Source organism: Acomys minous (genome assembly GCF_964271855.1).
Source record: "Acomys minous genome assembly, chromosome: 4".
NCBI classification, from domain to species: domain Eukaryota; kingdom Metazoa; phylum Chordata; class Mammalia; order Rodentia; family Muridae; genus Acomys; species Acomys minous.
The window spans coordinates 11,108,638-11,126,245 of record NC_140486.1 but is presented as its reverse complement, the minus strand read 5'-3'; the positions used below and the strand labels follow the sequence as shown (position 1 = coordinate 11,126,245).

The 17,608-nt window shown below is 37.9% G+C and overlaps 1 protein-coding gene across 5 annotated transcripts in view; it reads right to left on the bottom strand.

Moving 5' to 3' along the window:
* ARK2N (arkadia (RNF111) N-terminal like PKA signaling regulator 2N) overlaps positions 1-17,608 on the bottom strand; it is an 85,649-nt gene that overhangs the window by 42,715 nt on the left and 25,326 nt on the right. For all 5 annotated transcript variants that reach the window (XM_084779933.1, XM_084779934.1, XM_084779932.1 and 2 more), the window contains one exon: positions 7,501-8,285. In XM_084779933.1, the coding sequence (XP_084636059.1) occupies positions 7,501-8,215 (715 nt within the window). In that variant the 5' untranslated portion in view covers positions 8,216-8,285. The remainder of the gene's footprint in view (positions 1-7,500; positions 8,286-17,608) is intronic.

Sequence of the window (17,608 nt, the reverse complement as noted above, 5' to 3'; positions counted from 1 at the left end):
TCAACTGGAAGCCAGCGTGGGCTACAATAAGACTCTGTCTCAAAAATTGAAAGGTAGGCAGATAGGTGGGTGGGCAGGTAGACAGACAGACAGACAGACAGACAGACAGGGCACAGGATATATTAACAGTTCTAAGTTGTCCTGCAGTGAGGAAACTTGTTTCCACATAATCTAACATATCTCAAGTATGTGAGCATGTAAACAGATATTAATAATCTACTGAAGAGTAGTTTCACCAGATTCTGGTTAAAGATATGCCACTACACAAACTGTTCGTTGTTGAGCTGGACTATTTTGGTTTGGGCCTCTATCAAACAGTATTAAAATCTTCATACTCAGGACAAATATTAAATAGTTGCCTTCTCATACTACTCTTGACTGCAATAACTTTTGTTTCTTTCCTTTTTTGTTTGTTTGTTTGTTTGTCTGTCTGTTTCTGAGACAGGGTCTATCTGTGTAACAGTCCTGACTGTCCTAGAACTTACTATGTAGACTAGGCTGGCCTCGAACTCACAGAGATCCACCTGACTCTGCCTCCCAAGTGCTGGGATTAAAGGCACATGCCACCACGCTTGGTTCACAATAGCTTTCTATCCAACTCCCATTTCATCTTTATCTCCTCTATGCTTTATTATTATTACTATTATTTATAGTAGCGAACCACCTAGTAATAATGAATGTATTTATTATCAGGCTACTCAAGGAAGAGTGTATTTCATGAAGGAAGAGACTTCATTCCCTATTATGACCTCAATACTGTGTATTAGGTATGCAAATACCTGCTGAATAAAACAACTGACAATCAATGTTGGGCTTATACCATCTATCTAGATCAAGAAACTATGTAAAGAGCAGTCCTGGGCTTGGGACATAGTTCAGTACCAGAACACTTGCCTAGCATGTGCAAGGCCTTGGTCGGGTCTGATGCCTAGCACCACCAAAACAAAACACACAAAATTGGAAATCACAGTCTTATGAATTGTTCCATCATGTTTACTCCATGTTAATTCTAAAAACATGGCTCATTTTATAATTTAGTCGCTATTTACAAAGATACAAAACAATGCCTCATTATTAAGAATAACTGTAGACATTTTAATCATGTCATCCAGTTTTCTACGCCTATATGCTCCTGCACAAATTTTAACCCCATTCCACTTTAAAAAAAAAAAATCCTCTTCAAGTTTGTTACCTACATTTCTTCTAACTGCACCCTACTCATTTTCTTCTGACTACTCTTTCTCTAATATCTCCACTTTAAAAGATATTTTGGGGGCTGGAGAGATGGCTCAGAGATTAAAGAGCACTGGTTGTTCTTCCAAAGGTCCTGAGTTCTATTCCCAGCAACCACATGGTGGCTCACAACCATCTATAGTATGATCTGGTGCCCTCTTCTGGTGTGCAGGCGTACAAGCAGGCAGAACACTATATAAATAATAAATAAATCTTTTAAAAAATGTTTTTGAACAAAGCATTTTCTCTATATGCATGACTCTTTGAGAAGGATATATCTTCTCCTACTATATATTAGCTTCAGGAAAACCAGACCAAGTAGAATTTATACTTTATTTTCCTTGTAGTCTTTGAGACAGGGCTTATTAGGTGGCTCAGTCTGGCCTTGAACTTATACAGCCCAGCCTTGCACTTTAGCATCTGGAGTGCTGAGGTTAGAGATGACACCAGCTTACTTGGCTTAAGCAGAATTTAAAGAGTATCCACTTTCATTTTAGCCCCATTACATGTGCTGGGTAACAATAAGTGTAGGGCAGAAATCAGAAAGCTGATCTATTAAATAATGCCATTATCTACTTTTCAATGAATATATATTGAATTCAGGAAATGATGAGCACACACATGCTTATACTGAGGACAAAAAGATGACTACTGGCCATAAATACTAACAAACATGAATTTTGAGAACAACAACAAAGACATATTTGTCAAAAATCTACAAAACTCAGAAAAACTAGGTGATAACAGAAGGTCAATGTAGGTTTATCGTTATTGAAAAAAATGTATACTTTAACTTACATTGGTTAATAGTGGGAGGCTATATATGGAGGCAGAAATTTGGAACAATTCTTGTTCAAATTTGCTGTGAACTGAAAACTACTAAAAAGTAGTCCATTAAAAACTTTAAAAAACAGGGACAATATTCTCATCTTAATAAGCATGGTCTTTTTATTAACACTAAGGTATAGTCTGTGTTGTACATACAAAGTTAGGGTAAACACTCATTTAGATAATAAGGATGCAAACAATGTATCTTAGTACTTAACATGAGAGGCTGCCATAGGATATCTATTTCAAAGCCTATAATTGAACATGCAGGCACTGAAACATCCAGATAATCCACTTAAACAATGTATGTAAAAACACTTAGGATGGGTGTAGTAGAAAATGAGGCAGAGGCACCAGGATCACTAGTCAAGGCCAGGTACTTAATGAGACACTGTTAAAAAACAAAAAACCCACAAACATTCATTCCATTTAAATGGAGAAAGAGGTACCCATGCCTATTAATTTAGAACTGTGCACAGTATCCAACTCTGATTTCTAAAAACCAGACTCCATTTTTAGAATATCAAATCCACTGCCAACTCAAGTGACTAGACTACCAGTTTCAAGTTCTCATTCTCACTTCCCTCTGCCCCCCAAACCCAATCACATCATACAGCCTGGCTTGCCTAACTGAGCAGTTCACTTGGAGAGTTTTAAAGGCACTGGGCCTAGGGTCAGACCCCAGAAGACTCTGATTTGAATGGGCTGGAGAATAGCTTGGGTACCAGAATTTTACAGCTATTAAAATGCATAGCCTGATTTAAACTGCATGGATCTTATTGGCCAAGTCTGGATTTACTAAGCTCAAAACAGTTTTTGCCTGACTGTTCTGCCTCTATATTTTATTAACAATATTATCTACCAGGTCTCCTAAACAGCTACCAATCTAATTCCAGCTTACAGACACTTATTTACAGTAAGTACATGAAGCTTTTAGTCACTAAGAGTCACTTCAAATTCAATCTAGGAGAAAGGTCAATACCCAGTGCTTCATGGAGACTGGAAACTGAGTTCCCACTGCTTGAATAACTACCAAAACTTTTTCAAACAATTGGATACCCAATAGATTAATAACCCTACAAAATAAGAAGAAAAATGCACAATGTGCCAAGAAGAGAGTGTGTGAAGAACATGAAATTGTTTACCAGAAGAAATAAGTAGCAAAGGTAGTTTTTCGAATTCACTAAATAGCAAGGTAATACAAATCAGCCTGAAGCTCCAATTCTTCCACCAAATCAACAAGACTAAATAAATATTTATCTATAGAAAGAATACAATAAATACTCAAACTCCAAGACACAATAAAGAATATATTTTAAATACAATATTATAATATATGATCAAAAGCTCTAAATGTTCATATTCTTACTTACAACAGCAAAATATAAAAACAGCCCAACAGTAGGCAAACAATAGGGAAGTTATTTTTACATTTAACTAAATTATTCAAAATTCAAATAATCTAGAGAATAGCATTTAAAAGGTTCAAAATGCAAACATACAAAGAAAAGGAAGACAGATGTATACCCTGTATGACAAATTACGTTATGTTTTATAGAAGATATACTCAAATGTTAACAAAAGTAAAATTACCAGAGGCTAGAGAGGTGGTTAGAGCATTTGTTGCTCTTGCAGAAGATCTAAGTTTGATTCCAGGCACCCACATGGTGGCTCACAGCCATCCATAACTCTAATTCCAGGGGCTCAAAAGCTCTTTTCTGACTTTCACAGGCACAAGGCACACACATGGTATACATACATGCACTCAGACAAAACATTTATACTCATAAAAAATAAATAAAAAATATATTTTAAAATGTGGAAATATGGGTAACTTAAGAATTAGTATTTCATTTTAAATTGTGAGTATGTGTGTATGTCTGTGTGTGTATATGTGCATATGTGTGTGCGTGTGCACGCACACACACACACACCTGAGGCATTAGAGCTAATTACAGTGGTTGCAAGCCACTCCATATGGGTGCTAGGAATTGAGCCTCTGAAAGAGCAGTACTAGCTCTTAAACACTGAGCCATCTCTCAGCCCCAAATTTGTTACTTTTTAAGAATGTTTATTTCTAGACAAGAATTAAGAATAATAATCATAGAAAAACTAACAAGGCAAGTTTGTCATAATGCATCTGAGCATATCATATTTGCGTATTAGGTGCAGAAATGCTGGCTTCAGCGGGGTTGAGCTGGTCTGACCACCTCACATGAATTAAGAGTTCAGGTGATCTTACACAACTGTCCTCAATAACGACCTTCACCCACTCCAAAAATGGTAAGCCAGCTGAGACAACTGACTCTTACCTGCCACACTGGTACTCTTTTGACCACACAAAAGTAGGCCATAATAGTCAAGATGAGACAAAGCTACCCTGAGGCTCACCCTATGCTAGCTATTAATGACAAGGAAGAGTTATGGGGGGGGAAATGTTTTTCGAATGCTCATATATATACTGATGTGCATGTTTACTCAAGATATTAATTCCTTGAACTTAATGAAGTCTAATGCCCATTATTCTTATTAATTATATTCAAAACACTTCCAACAGACTTTACAGAGCTCAAGTGACTTCACAGAGAAACTGTCCCCATGAAAAATAATGTTCCATTCATAAACTGGAAAGAAAACATAAAGCATATAAATGTTCCAATCATAAAACTGCAAAGGTAATATATAAAGCATACCAAAAACTGTAGAGATAAGCCAGGCATTTGAGAAAAGCCTTGAGTATTTAAGATAACTATCACATAACACTTTTACATTGATTTACTATAAAATACTATAAATTTATCATAATATTTCTAAGTCCTCCAAATGAAAGTACTGCCAGAGCATCTTCTTCTTGGTCCTCCAAACAGATACTTGAATCACCCATATTTCCAAAAACTTCAAGAAAATAGTACAATGCAATACTAAGTAACCTATTAGTTAACTGATTTTTAACTTCATAAACATCTCTTCCCAAAGTATCAAAATAAGTCAGTAAGCCTGTACTAGTCTGCATTCTTTAAAAGAAAATATACTATTAAATTACTTGGCATAGAGTACAATCAGGATACTTCTTCCAGTTTTTAAGATGTGACTAAACAAAAGCTTATAAATAAATTTTTCTGAATTATTAAACTGGTTGTATCTTGACAAAATTACATAGTAGGAAACTTTTTACTGTTCCAATTGCTTTCCATTCTGTGTAAACAGCTGGACTCAAAGTTCAGCATCCAAGAGATTTTCTTAGGCACGTCCAAAGTAAGTTCACCTGAATGTCCGTGTTGTTTCACTCAAGCCAGTTCACAGCACTTTTCAACAACTACCTGTGCTGTAAGGTTGAGTGTGCCTCCCTCCTTGCCCAAAGTCATGTAACTCAGGAATTTAAAAATGTGTGTCTGTTACAGTAGAACTGTACATGGTCACAGTTTTTCAGAGATAACAATATGGTTGACCTTAAGTTCCTTATATTTAAACACTAGGTAGTTGAATGTTTGCTGCTTTGCATAATTACCAAAAAAATAAAAATAAATAAAAATAAAAATGACCATTTATGCCTGTACCGTGTGTGAACAGTGCCACCTTCCCCTCCAAAAATCTGAGCAGTGCATACTACAGCCATACAATGGCCTTCATCTTCAAGTACCATTTGATTTTCCACAATTACCTTAGAAACTGTTACCTCTTCTCAAAGGTCAAAAATTTACTAAGTAATATATAAAAAATAGAAACTACAGTAAATATTAACTTACTTCAATGTTTGATTAGTATACAATTCAGAGTAGATGGCAAACAGAAAGAACAGCAATGTTTCAGACCTCTTAAATATGGTTATGATAGTCAGATATGAACAAAGCACACCTAGCCTGTAGGTTAGGGAAACAGTGCTCACTAGACATTACTCATTTCACCTCTACAAGGGGATTCTAGCTTTAAAAAGAATTTTATTCACCCACCATCTCCCTTTCCATAAAAAGGCAAAGTGTTGAGGTGGTTACATGAAAACCTATTTATAACTAGAATTAAGTACTGTGTAAGTACTGTATCAGGCGATCCATCGGAAATCTGATTAATAGATTAGAACAGAACATAAGAATACACAAACAAATTATAGGTATTTAATAAGGCTTCCTTAAAAATAATACTAACTGGAAAACTGAAATACACCTAGATCATACCCTAGAACAGCTCAAAAGTCTGCTTCTTTCATGAGCTTCATTTAACTCTTTTCCCATTAGTTTTAATATAAGAAATTACTAAAGGAATTCAATCAAGATATTATCATAGTAAAAAGCATTTCTAAAGACTGTTTAAACGTATATTTAATATGCTATATGAAAGAGACTTACTGTTCTACGTTCAACACCTATAAAGTGCTTTTTAAGTCATTCTTGCTATTGAGTTTACATGGTTAGGTATAAATTTAGACAACCAATATGACATTTCTTTCAATACCCTTTGTACATCAGCAATATGTTGCTTTATACATAAAACAGAAAACTAAAATGAAAAAAATCACCTATAAACCTTTAGGAAACCAAACTTTCCCCTCTTTGATGCAACAACAAACAATGCTGTCATGACTGATTAAGCATCAGCTACTTTACAAATTACTCCTGGTCACGTGATGTTCAACAATGAGAACTCCTCACTTAAGAACCATTTAGATCTCTTTCTTCCTCTATGAAATCTCAAGACTGCCTCTTGTAGCACACAGTATCAGATGTGATAATACAGGGAAAGCAGACATGTTAAACATGTAATAACCTACAGACCCTTTTATTTATGAGAGCTGACACAAGCCAATTTCCAAGTAACCTTTTAAAGCCTAGGAGATTAAAAGCAAAGTTTTTTGTTTTTAAACATTCTTTACAATTTGAGTGACATAGAATAAAAAATGTGCAACAAGGGTAACTACTTTATCACCCACTAAACCTAGGGGGAAACAGGAACTATAGTTCTAGGAGGAACGGTAACTAGAAAGCTTAAATGAAAGAACGTATCACTGCAGACACCATAAGCTCAAGTGCAGAGGCTGAATAATAAAGCAAGGTGCCTGTTCCTGAGGAAAACGCATTGTACTCAGTAATAACGCTGAACAGTGAGTAGTAAGTAAGCCTATGCAGTGCTAAAAGGCAATGATGGAAGTTCAGATAGTACGTTACAGAGAAAAACCTAGGAGAATCCCATTTCTTAAAAATAACCTTGTCCCTATCATTAACCAGTTAATGTTTTTGCTGATGTGCTAAAGTGCACTGGTAATTCTGTATAGGTTTGTTTGTTTGTGTTTTAAGTTGACCGTGTCTTGTTAATAGACTGCAGTCTTCAAATTTATAGAGAGCTGCAGGTCTCCTGGATTTTTTCAAGTGTCACTCATCTAACTGAGTCTGACAGCTGGGAAAGGCCATCAGGTGCTTTACAGTCAGTTTAAAAAACATCCTCTACCTGGTATCTCTGCAGTGATTGTCTTGCTGCTCCCTGAAACCTCTTCATCATCATCTGACGAACTCGTGCTTGAGTCACAAGTCAGGTCACTATCACTGGTACTACTGTCCTGCAGCAGGTTGTACTTCTTCCTTGCAGCAGCCTCCCGCTTCTGCCTCAGTAGTCTGATCCTCTCCTTGTGCTTTTGGCTCCGATGACCTTTAACCTTGGTGACTCGGCCATTCTGCTTATCACTGGATTGCCGGTTTTTCTTGGCCGCCATAGTAGATGTTTCACTTTCAGAACGGGACCGCCGAGACTTCCGTCCAACAGTGGCACCAGAAACCCCTGAAGTATCTCCTTCTACAGTTGTTTCTGCTTGAGAGGGTTCATTCTCTTCTACAGAAGACAAGGTATCTGAATCAGCCAAGTGACCACTAGAGGAAGGGGAAAGCATGCAATGATTAGAGGAGTCACTCTCATAAACTCGGCCAGTTGTAGGCTTGTCACTTTCTGTGGACGCTAACTGAGACTCTGAAGAGTCCCTTCTCAGTTCCATCAATAAACAGGGCATTGAAGAAAGAACTGTAGAGTCGGCTACACCATCTTTTGGAACTTGAGAGTCCAGTTCTACAGAAGCATCTTCCTCCTTGACTGTCTCTTGTTCAGATGTGTTTGGTGGGGCTGCAGACTCAATGAGTTCTTCTACTTTTCCCACTGCCTCCTCCATCTTCATTTCAGAATTCCAAATTAAATCATAGAGCAGAGTCTAGGAAACGATATCAAAGATGCAACAGGAAAGCAGCCTGTATGAAAACACAGAAAGTCAATGACTAGAAATGGAAGACTATTTAACCTACAGAGAGCATGCTATTTTCCCACGTGAGTGGCAAAAGTTACTACTTAGGCAGACCTTTACGATAATATGCACCCATACTCTGCTTGATTGGCAGTCAGAGTCAAATGATTAAGTACCAGCAAAATCCTAGCAGTCTCATCTACTAAAAATAGAACAATAACCTCTATTGTCATAATTACAGCAAGTAGCCAAAGAGTTAAGTTCAGAACTTTAGACAGAGTTGGGAAAGTAGCTTAGTAGTATCGTGCTTATTTAGGGTACATGAAGCCCAGGGTTGAATCCCCAGCACCAAAATAAGAAAGGTTTAAAACACTCAAGAAAGAAATCTTTGAAAAACTTTAATATAACTAATGTTTTCTTGACTTTAGTATAAATGAAAATAATGGTTAAAATAAGACTGTTCTGGGGTTGAAGATGTAACTCAACTGGTTTTCAGAATGCTTGCCTTTCATACAGGGGGCTCAATCCTCACCACTACGTAGAACTAGACATGATGGTACATGCCTGTAATTTTAGCACTAGAGAGGTGAAGGCAGGAGAATTAGAAAAGTTCAGGGTCACCCATAAACTTCAGGCCACCCTGGGATACATGAGTCCTTTCTCAAAAAAGAAAACAAAACCTAAGAAACAAATTAAAAGTGCTTAAGCTGGACATGGTAGCACAGGTATGTAATTCCAGCTCCTTGGGAGGCTGAGGTATGAGGATCCCAAAGTCAAGGGCTACTTGGACAGTATGAGCGATCCTGTCTCAAAATGAAAATGAAGGGGCTAGAAAGATAGCTCAGTGTTTAAGAGTATTTGCTGCTCTTGTAGAGGACCCTGGTTTGGGTCCCATATCCTACAGCTGTTCCTGTCTATAACTCCAGGTCCAGGGGACTAAAACCCCTGGTACATATATACATGCAGGTAAATATTTCTACACATAAAAAAATCAATCTTTAAAAACACATAGACATGCTGGCAGTGGAGGCGCACGCCTTTAATCTCAGTACTCAGGAGGTGGAAGCAGGCGGATCACTGTGAGTTCGAGGCCAGCCTGGTCTACAAAGCAAGTGTCTAGGACAGCCAAGGCTACACAGAGAAACACTGTCTCAAAAAACCAAAACAAAAAACAAACAAACAACAACAACAAAAAACAAAACACATAGACATAAAGGAGGAAGGGGCTGGAATGTAGTTCAGTAGAAGAGTGCTTGTTAACATGTTCAACTCCCAGTACCACCAAACACCCCATACAGCACTAGTCTGGGAATCACTGTAACTAAAATGATGGCTTTTGTACTCAATTTCCAATGAAAGAAAGAGAGAGCTAGCTAATATATATTTTAGGTTGTTAGGGGGTTGTTGCTGGTGGTGGTTGTGGTGGTGGTGGTGGTGGTGGTGGTGTGTGTGTTAATGTATATTTGTGTGTCTGCAGGTGCATGTGGGGCCAGAGAAAAACCTCCTGTGTTCCTCAAAAGTCATCACCTGTTTTTTGAGAAAGGATCTCTTTTTGGCCTGGAGATGGCCAATTACACTATGCTGGCTGGATAGAGTGAGTTTTAGGGAACTCCTGTCTTTGCCTCCCACCTGCCTTCACACCCCCCCACCCCCACCTCTGAGATAGAGTTTCTCTGTGTTGCCCTGGCTGTCCTGGAGTCTCTTTGAAGACCAAGCTGGCCTCAAACTCACAGTGATCTGCCTGCCTCTGCCTCCAGCGTACTGGGGTTACAGGCATGCACCACCACTCCCTGCTTAACATAGGTTCTGGGTATCAAAATCACATGTTCTGAATGAGCCATCTCCTTACTGCATCCTTAAAAAAAGACAAAAAAAGAAAATCAACTACATGATTTTGGTATGAGCAACCAAAGTAATTATATGAATCACACCTGTCTGCATTCCCAAAGGAGGATTAAGAGAAAGGGCCAGCTGGGTATAGCAGCATACCTGTGTAATACGGCATTTGCAAAGCTGAAGTTGGACTAAGTTTGACATCAGCCTAGGCTACATATTGAAAGCCTGTCTCAAAGGCCAGACTCTGCTGTTTCCTCAGTCCATCTACTAAGTGAGCCTCATGTCAGGTGTTCCTTTGGTTACTTTGTGAACCCAGAAAATTCTCTGACTAGATTCAGGTTTAAAAAAAATAACCTACACATTTTACATCTTATATACTAAATTTAGAGCCTAATGTCCTCACCACTACCATAAAAGACAAATCTAATTAATCATGACCAGAACATAAGCTTTAACACCAGTCTGTAATATTTTATATCGCAAATTTCATTAACTGATGGTTTTCATGAGAATGCTATGAAGCAAGGGAAGCTACTCCCTTGTTCTGTATATAGAATGTTACAAAACATAAGGAACCTATGATGACCCCAAAGGTCACAGACAGATGCAAATATAATAATTTTGATGGTATGCTAGTGATGTATATAATACAGCATCTCCATCAGTTGGGTCTACCAAGTATCAGTTCATCTTATGACAAAAACCAAAAGTATTAGAAAATTCTTTTATTGATCTAACATTTGAAGCACCACTTATTGATACAAACATGATAATCTATGTGGGGTTTTTTTGTTTTTGTTTTTGTTTTTGTTTTGCTTTTGCCTATATAGCCCTGTTCTAATAAAATGGACACTGTGATAGTTTCCTTAACAAACTCGAGAAAAGTAAAGTATTTATTCCTACTAAAGTATTCACTAATTGGAGACACTCTTGTGTAGCCTACTTTATCAGTGTATTTGTATTACTACCAATTTTTTAACTGAATAGAAATAAGTATAGATGCTTAACAGTTCTAAAAGAAATGTAAGCCAACGGAGGGAGTGTAGGCTAAATCAATAAATGGAAAGTGTCATACATAAAGTATGCTAACAATATAAAATATTTGTATGTCTTAAATACTCTTGGACTAAAGAGAGAGAAAAAAGCCCAACTTTTCTGATAAAAATACAAGAAGAGAGCATTGGGCTGGCAAGATGCCTCAACAGCTAAACGAAAGCACGAGCCACCTAGCCTCACAAGCTGGGTTCAGTCCCTGGGACTCACAGAATGGAAAAATACAACTCACTCCCATAAGATGTCCTTTGACCACTGCTGCACACACACTGTAGCACATACATATATCCCTACTCTCAAATAAAGAAAGAAATGTAGGAAGAAATTTAGGTGGGAATTGGTGGACTGGTGTTTGCCTAGCACACAAAAATCCCTGGATTCAATCCCAAGCAGTATAGAAAGAAACAAGGCATAGTTAAGTATGTCTGTAATCCTAACACTAAGAAAGTGGTGGCAGGAAGATCAAGACCATCTTTTGGCTACATAACAAGATCAAGTTTAGCTAGATCTATGAGACTTCGTGTGTGTGTGTGTGTGTGTGTGTGTGTGTGTGTGAGAGAGAGAGAGAGAGAGAGAGAGAGAGAGAGAGAGAGAGAGAGAGAGACTCTTATTTATTTATTTATTTATTTATTTATTTATTTAGGTTTTTCTAGACAGAGTTTCTCTGTGTGTATCCCTGGCTGTCCTGGGCTCGCTTTGTAGACCAGGCTGGCCTCAAACTCACAGGGATCCACCTGCCTCCCAAGTGCTGTGACTAAAGTGTGCGCCACCACACCCGGCAAGACCGACTCTTCTGTTGACAATCCATTCATACACTCTAGAATAAGTATTTTCTTTCTTTTTTTAAAAATTCTTTCATACACTACATCAATGGCAGCCTTGCTTCCTTCCACTAAGTTTTTTCTTTAAAGTTGAAATATCTAAAAAACACTAAAATCAAAGTAATGACAATTATAACACAAACACATCAAAGTCTAGTTTTGAAAGAAGGAGCTACTAGACCTTTTCGGAGTATTATAATATAGCATCAGGCTAAAAAATAATGTATTGCCCCATTTCTCCGTGCTGCTACAGTGTATAGTCTTCTAAAGAAGCTAATGCTCCATTGGATGAGGGCCTTGTTCCATCTAGAGACTAGCACATCATTCAGCAATGACAGTCTCCCCAGCAACATCCCCACTGTCCACCACGGCTTATCACCATGTTTGCCTGCATCTACTCTGCTCTCATCCATCCTACAAGATGATAAGGTGACCTGAACAGAGGAGAAAATAATCATTAAAGCAGCTAATGTGAATTTTGAACCTTGTGGTCAAAGTCCCAGCCAGTGTCAGCACTGGAGTCTCATCTGCAATCCAGGGACTGCTGGACCTACTCATGCAGCTGGTGTCACACTAGCAGGAGCCCTGCCCACTGCTGCATCAGAATAAGAAAGAGGAAGCAGAGTTGGGCAGGCTGTGGTGGCACATGCATTTAATCTCAGCACTCAGGGAGGCAAAGGCAGGCAGATCTATGTGAGTTTGAAGCCAGCCTGGTGCACAGAATGAGTTCCAGGACAGTCAGAGCTACACAGAAGAACCCTATCTCTCAGAAAACAAAACAAGCCGGGCGTGGTGGTACACACTTTTAATCCTAGCCCTGGGGAGGCAGAGGCAAGTGGATCACTGTGAGTTCGAGGCCAGCCTGGTCTACAAAGCAAGTCCAGGACACCCAAGGCTACACAGAGAAACCCGGTCTCAAAAAAACCAACAAACAAAAAAAATTAACATGACTCTTGTTTCTTCAGGGAATAAGTTATATGGGTAGCACAAATGAATCTGAACTATTTTCTTTGCAAGAAATCAACAATATTACTTTCAATTACACATCAATTAGCTTGTATTTTAAGATCCTTAAACTTAAGTTTTAAATGAGATTTCATTACAAGTGCCTAACTATGTCAACAGTACTGTGGTTAAAACCACTTTAACATTTCTAAATCAATCACAAAGGACTAGCACTAATCATAAACAGAACCAGTGAACTCATTGAGGTATTTCTAAACAATGTGGGCATTATTTTGTTCTCATGAACAAAAATTAAAAGAAGAGGCTGAGGAAATGGCTCATTTAGTACAGCTGTACATACATGATCACCTGAGCTTGGTCTGTACACATTTATACCGCAGTGCTTAAGGACAGTGCGATACAAAAGATCCTTGTAGTTTACCAGCCAATCAGCCTAGCCAAATACATGAGCTCAAGGCTGAATAAGTGACTCTGTCTTAAAAAACAAAAACAAAAACACAAGGTTAAGAGTGATCTAGGAAGACAACTGACATCAACCTCTGGCTTCCACACACATGTGTGCACATCTACACACCAATACAAACATGTGCATATAACACACCAACTTTAAATGAACAGAAAAGTTAGCTATATTATCTGTTTAAGCACAAGCAATTGTATTTAAGGTTTTGTCTACAGGACACAGAATTTATAGAAGGATCCTTAACAAAGTGGAAAGAGGGGGACAAGGAATAGACGATGTTAATAATATGCAGTTTGTACCTCATGAATTTTGTATCATATACAATAAATAGCTTTTAAAGCTCTAATATAAAAGTCTTCTGAAAGAGGGCAGTGCTTTTACTTGGGACATGACACTACCACTTTGGTCATTTTTCATCAATAAATTCTACAAAGCCTTCCATCTAGGATATAATGTTCTTATAATAAAACCAGGTTTGGGGCTAAAAGTCACCAGAAATAGAAATCTAACTCATGAAAAACTCTCTATAATGGAATTAAAGTTCTCTAAACACAATAGGAAAGATATACACATATTGATAATGCCAAACAACCAAATTATCAAAAACTGGACTTTTTAATTAACTTTTTGGAATTATAATTACTTCCCCCTTCCTTTTCCTCCCTCCAGACCTTCCTTGCTCTCATTCAAATGCATGGCCTTTTTTTCATTGGGGTGTGTGTGTGTGTGTGTGTGTGTGTGTGTGTGTGTGTGTGTGTGTGTGTGTTTCTAAATATATAAATACAATCTGCTCAGTCTGTATATTGTTACTTTTATTTTTTACAGGCTGCCCATTTGGTACTGGATAACCAATTGCTGTGCTTTTCCTTGGCAAAGATTATTTCTCCTGCTCTTAGTGTTCCTTACTTGTGTTCTTTAGTGTAGTTCTTAGTGAAGAGTAGAAGTCTCATGGGTGACTTTTCCCCTATCCAAAAGATGATTGGGGGAGGGGGGCAGGGATAATCAAATAGATGGAAGTAGAAAATTATGATATATTTTTTAAGTATGAAGCCTGGTCTGGCAATGTGGTTCAACTGTGAAAGAATATCTTGTTTGGATGCAGCAGTTGTCAATAAAGAGCTGTTTGGCCAATCAGCTGGGCAGAAAGACAAGAAATGGAAGGCAGGAATTCCTGGTAGAAGGGTAAGGAACCCTGGGAAGAGGGGAAAAGAAAACTGCTTTTAGCCAGGAGACAAGGAGAAGGGGTGTATTCGTGAAAGCTGGGAAGATAGCAGAGCATGTGGCTGTAGAAACAGACAGATGGAGTAGAAGCTGCCCAGGAGTCACCAAATTGGCAAGTTATTGATTTTTGGTTTTGGCTTTGGTTTTTTTCCAGAGCTGAGGACCAAACCCATGGTCTGTGCTTGCTAGGCAAGTGCCCTACCACTGAGCTCAATCCCCAAGCCCCAAGTTATTGGTTTTTATGTGGGTTTTAAAGGTACTAGGATTAGAGTAGCTCAGATTCTGCCCAGCATAGTGCTTAGAGCTTAAAAATAAATCAGTCTCTCTGTGTCTGTCATTGGAGAACTAGCTGGTTAAAGAAAATTACTACCTTAATAATTTACTGTATTAATTAATATAGAAAGAATAATTTTTCTTTAAACATTCAGCAAATAAAGGTACCTACTGCTAAGCCTGACAACCTGAGTTTGATCCCCAGGATTCACACAGTCGATAGAACTCTGTCTTCTGACTTCCATACACTCACAACCACTCACACATATACACACACATAAAGTTAATAAATTGGTCATTTTAATATGTTAGGACCAGAGAGATGGCTCACCAAGGAAAGGAGCATACAGCAAAGTCTGGAATCTGAGTTCAATCCTGCGGACTCACATGCTGGAAGGAGAGAACTATAAGGTGCCCTATATAGAAATATATAGGAATGATAGGACAAAAGGTAGATTACTGAATCTACTCTTCAACTTAGGACCTTAATTGTTACTTACAAGGCTATTTTTTAATTCATTGGTATAGAATATTAGATATTAATGTAAAATAAGCTTATTGCTAATTCATTGTACTATTCAATTTTATCACAAGACTATATACATCCTAGGTTCAATAGATAAATAAGGTAAAATATTTAGATAAGGTCTTCAAAAACCTTAGAGACCTACAACAGAATATGGCATTTAAAGAAATTTTTATTGTTTTGAGGATTCTTTGAAAATGAGACAGGTTGACTCCTGGCAACACCCAGCCTGCCTCAAAGAAGGTAATGAGCATTGAGGAACCTCCTTATGGAGATGGCTTCAGATGTGGCAAACCAGCCACTGGGCAAAAAATGTCCTTGTTTTCTGCCACAGACAGAATTCTGCCTGAAATGGGCAAGCTTGGATACAGGTGGAGTTGACGGCCAAACTCTGCCAAGACAGAGTAGGCAAGTCCTCAATAGTCCCTGCTTCACAAATATGCCTGTCAGATATATTGAGCCAGAAGATGATGCTCCAATGTGTTAAAGAGTTTTGAGTAACTGTTAAGGCAGCAAAGAGTCTTTATCTTTTTTTTTTTTTTTAATTTTGGAAGCTGCTAACCTGCACTTCCTATTCACTCAGCTAATTAATTTTATTCCTTCTCAAGTCTTTGATGGGGTTGAAGACAACGAAACATTATGAATATAACATAAATATAACAATTGTTTTGTGGTTCTTGTGTATGTATATTGTATATTGGTGTAATGATATAAATTTATAGGTAAAAGGGTTTTTATTATTAGACTAAAAGGGAGAATAGTGGAGGAATGTCTTGAAAGGATTAACAACTGTCAATAAAGCACTGTTTGGCCAATCAGCTGAGCAGGACAGGAAGTGGAAGGCGGGACTTTCTGGAGAGAGGGTGGAGCCAAGATTGACAGTTGAGAAGGGGAAGATGGTTTACAGTTGAGGAGGAGGTGGGGCTAAGAGAGAGAAATGGCCCAAGGATCACCAGATTGGCAAGTGCTTGGGACATATGTATGTTATGAAGTTTAGAGTAGTTTGTTTATGTTAGTTTACAAGTAGATTTGTATCAGTTTAGATTCTGCCCAACTAAAGTAAATTTCAGGCTCTGTGTCAGTTATTAGCCATCTTAGGCCAAACTGATACATTTTACTGTAACACTCTGGGGGAAGGGGAAAACAAACAAAGAAAAACAGAAAATATTACTATAAAACAAAGCAAAACTAACAAGAAGAACCATTTAAGTTCTCTGGAAATCCACCAAAAGCATACAAAATATAAGTGCTGATGCTTAAAAACGCCTGAATTTTTGTTGACAACAGGAGTTAACTTTTTGCCTGAGGCTATTTGCGAGCTCAGCAGATTCTGCTAATGTGAAACAAACTGAGAATTAGAGTAAGCACTGACAAAGTGACTTCCCTTCAGTATGTAGTAATAGACTACACTTATAATCAGGTATTATAGGGGCAAATGACAATCTTAGCCAAGAGTTCTACTAGACTGAAGATATGCTTGTATTTGTATCAAAAATATTCTCAGCCGATGTGATAGCTTATATGAGAAACAACCCACCTCTCCCACAGGCTCATGCATTTGAACCCTTGGGTCCCTATGGTGTTGGGGTTTAGAAGATTCCACTTTTCCACCACCCCTCTGCTTCTTGTGTATGGGTACAAATGTGATCAACCAGTTTCCTGCCTCTGCTAATATGCCCTGACTTCTTCAGCATGATTAAATTTTATTCCCTCAGAACCCTTTCTTCCTTAAGTTGCTTTTGATCCCAATATTTAATCATTGCACAGAAAGGTAACTAAAACAGATAGAGACACTGAGCTGTGTTGTCAAGGCATTTTAGAAAACAATGGTGGTGGACAGACTGTGAAAAGGCTCAGCTTTAAAATGTATTCCCACATCTACATACAGATCTACTAGGAGAATGGAGCTTTACTAGCCTCAGATGTGTGTATACAAGCGGTGTCTAATCACTGACAGATCAGTAAGTAGTACCAGAAATGACAAAAGCAGCCACTAAAAAACTTAAAATTTTAAAAAAGGAAGAAAGAATATTGAGCAGAGAAACTAGTAGCTATACACCAGAGTGAAGACATTTCACAGATCTGTTATCTAAACAAAGAAAAAGTTACGTCTTCAAAAGGACAAAGATCAAAATCCAAAATTGGAACAATATTTTGTCTAAGATGCCCAA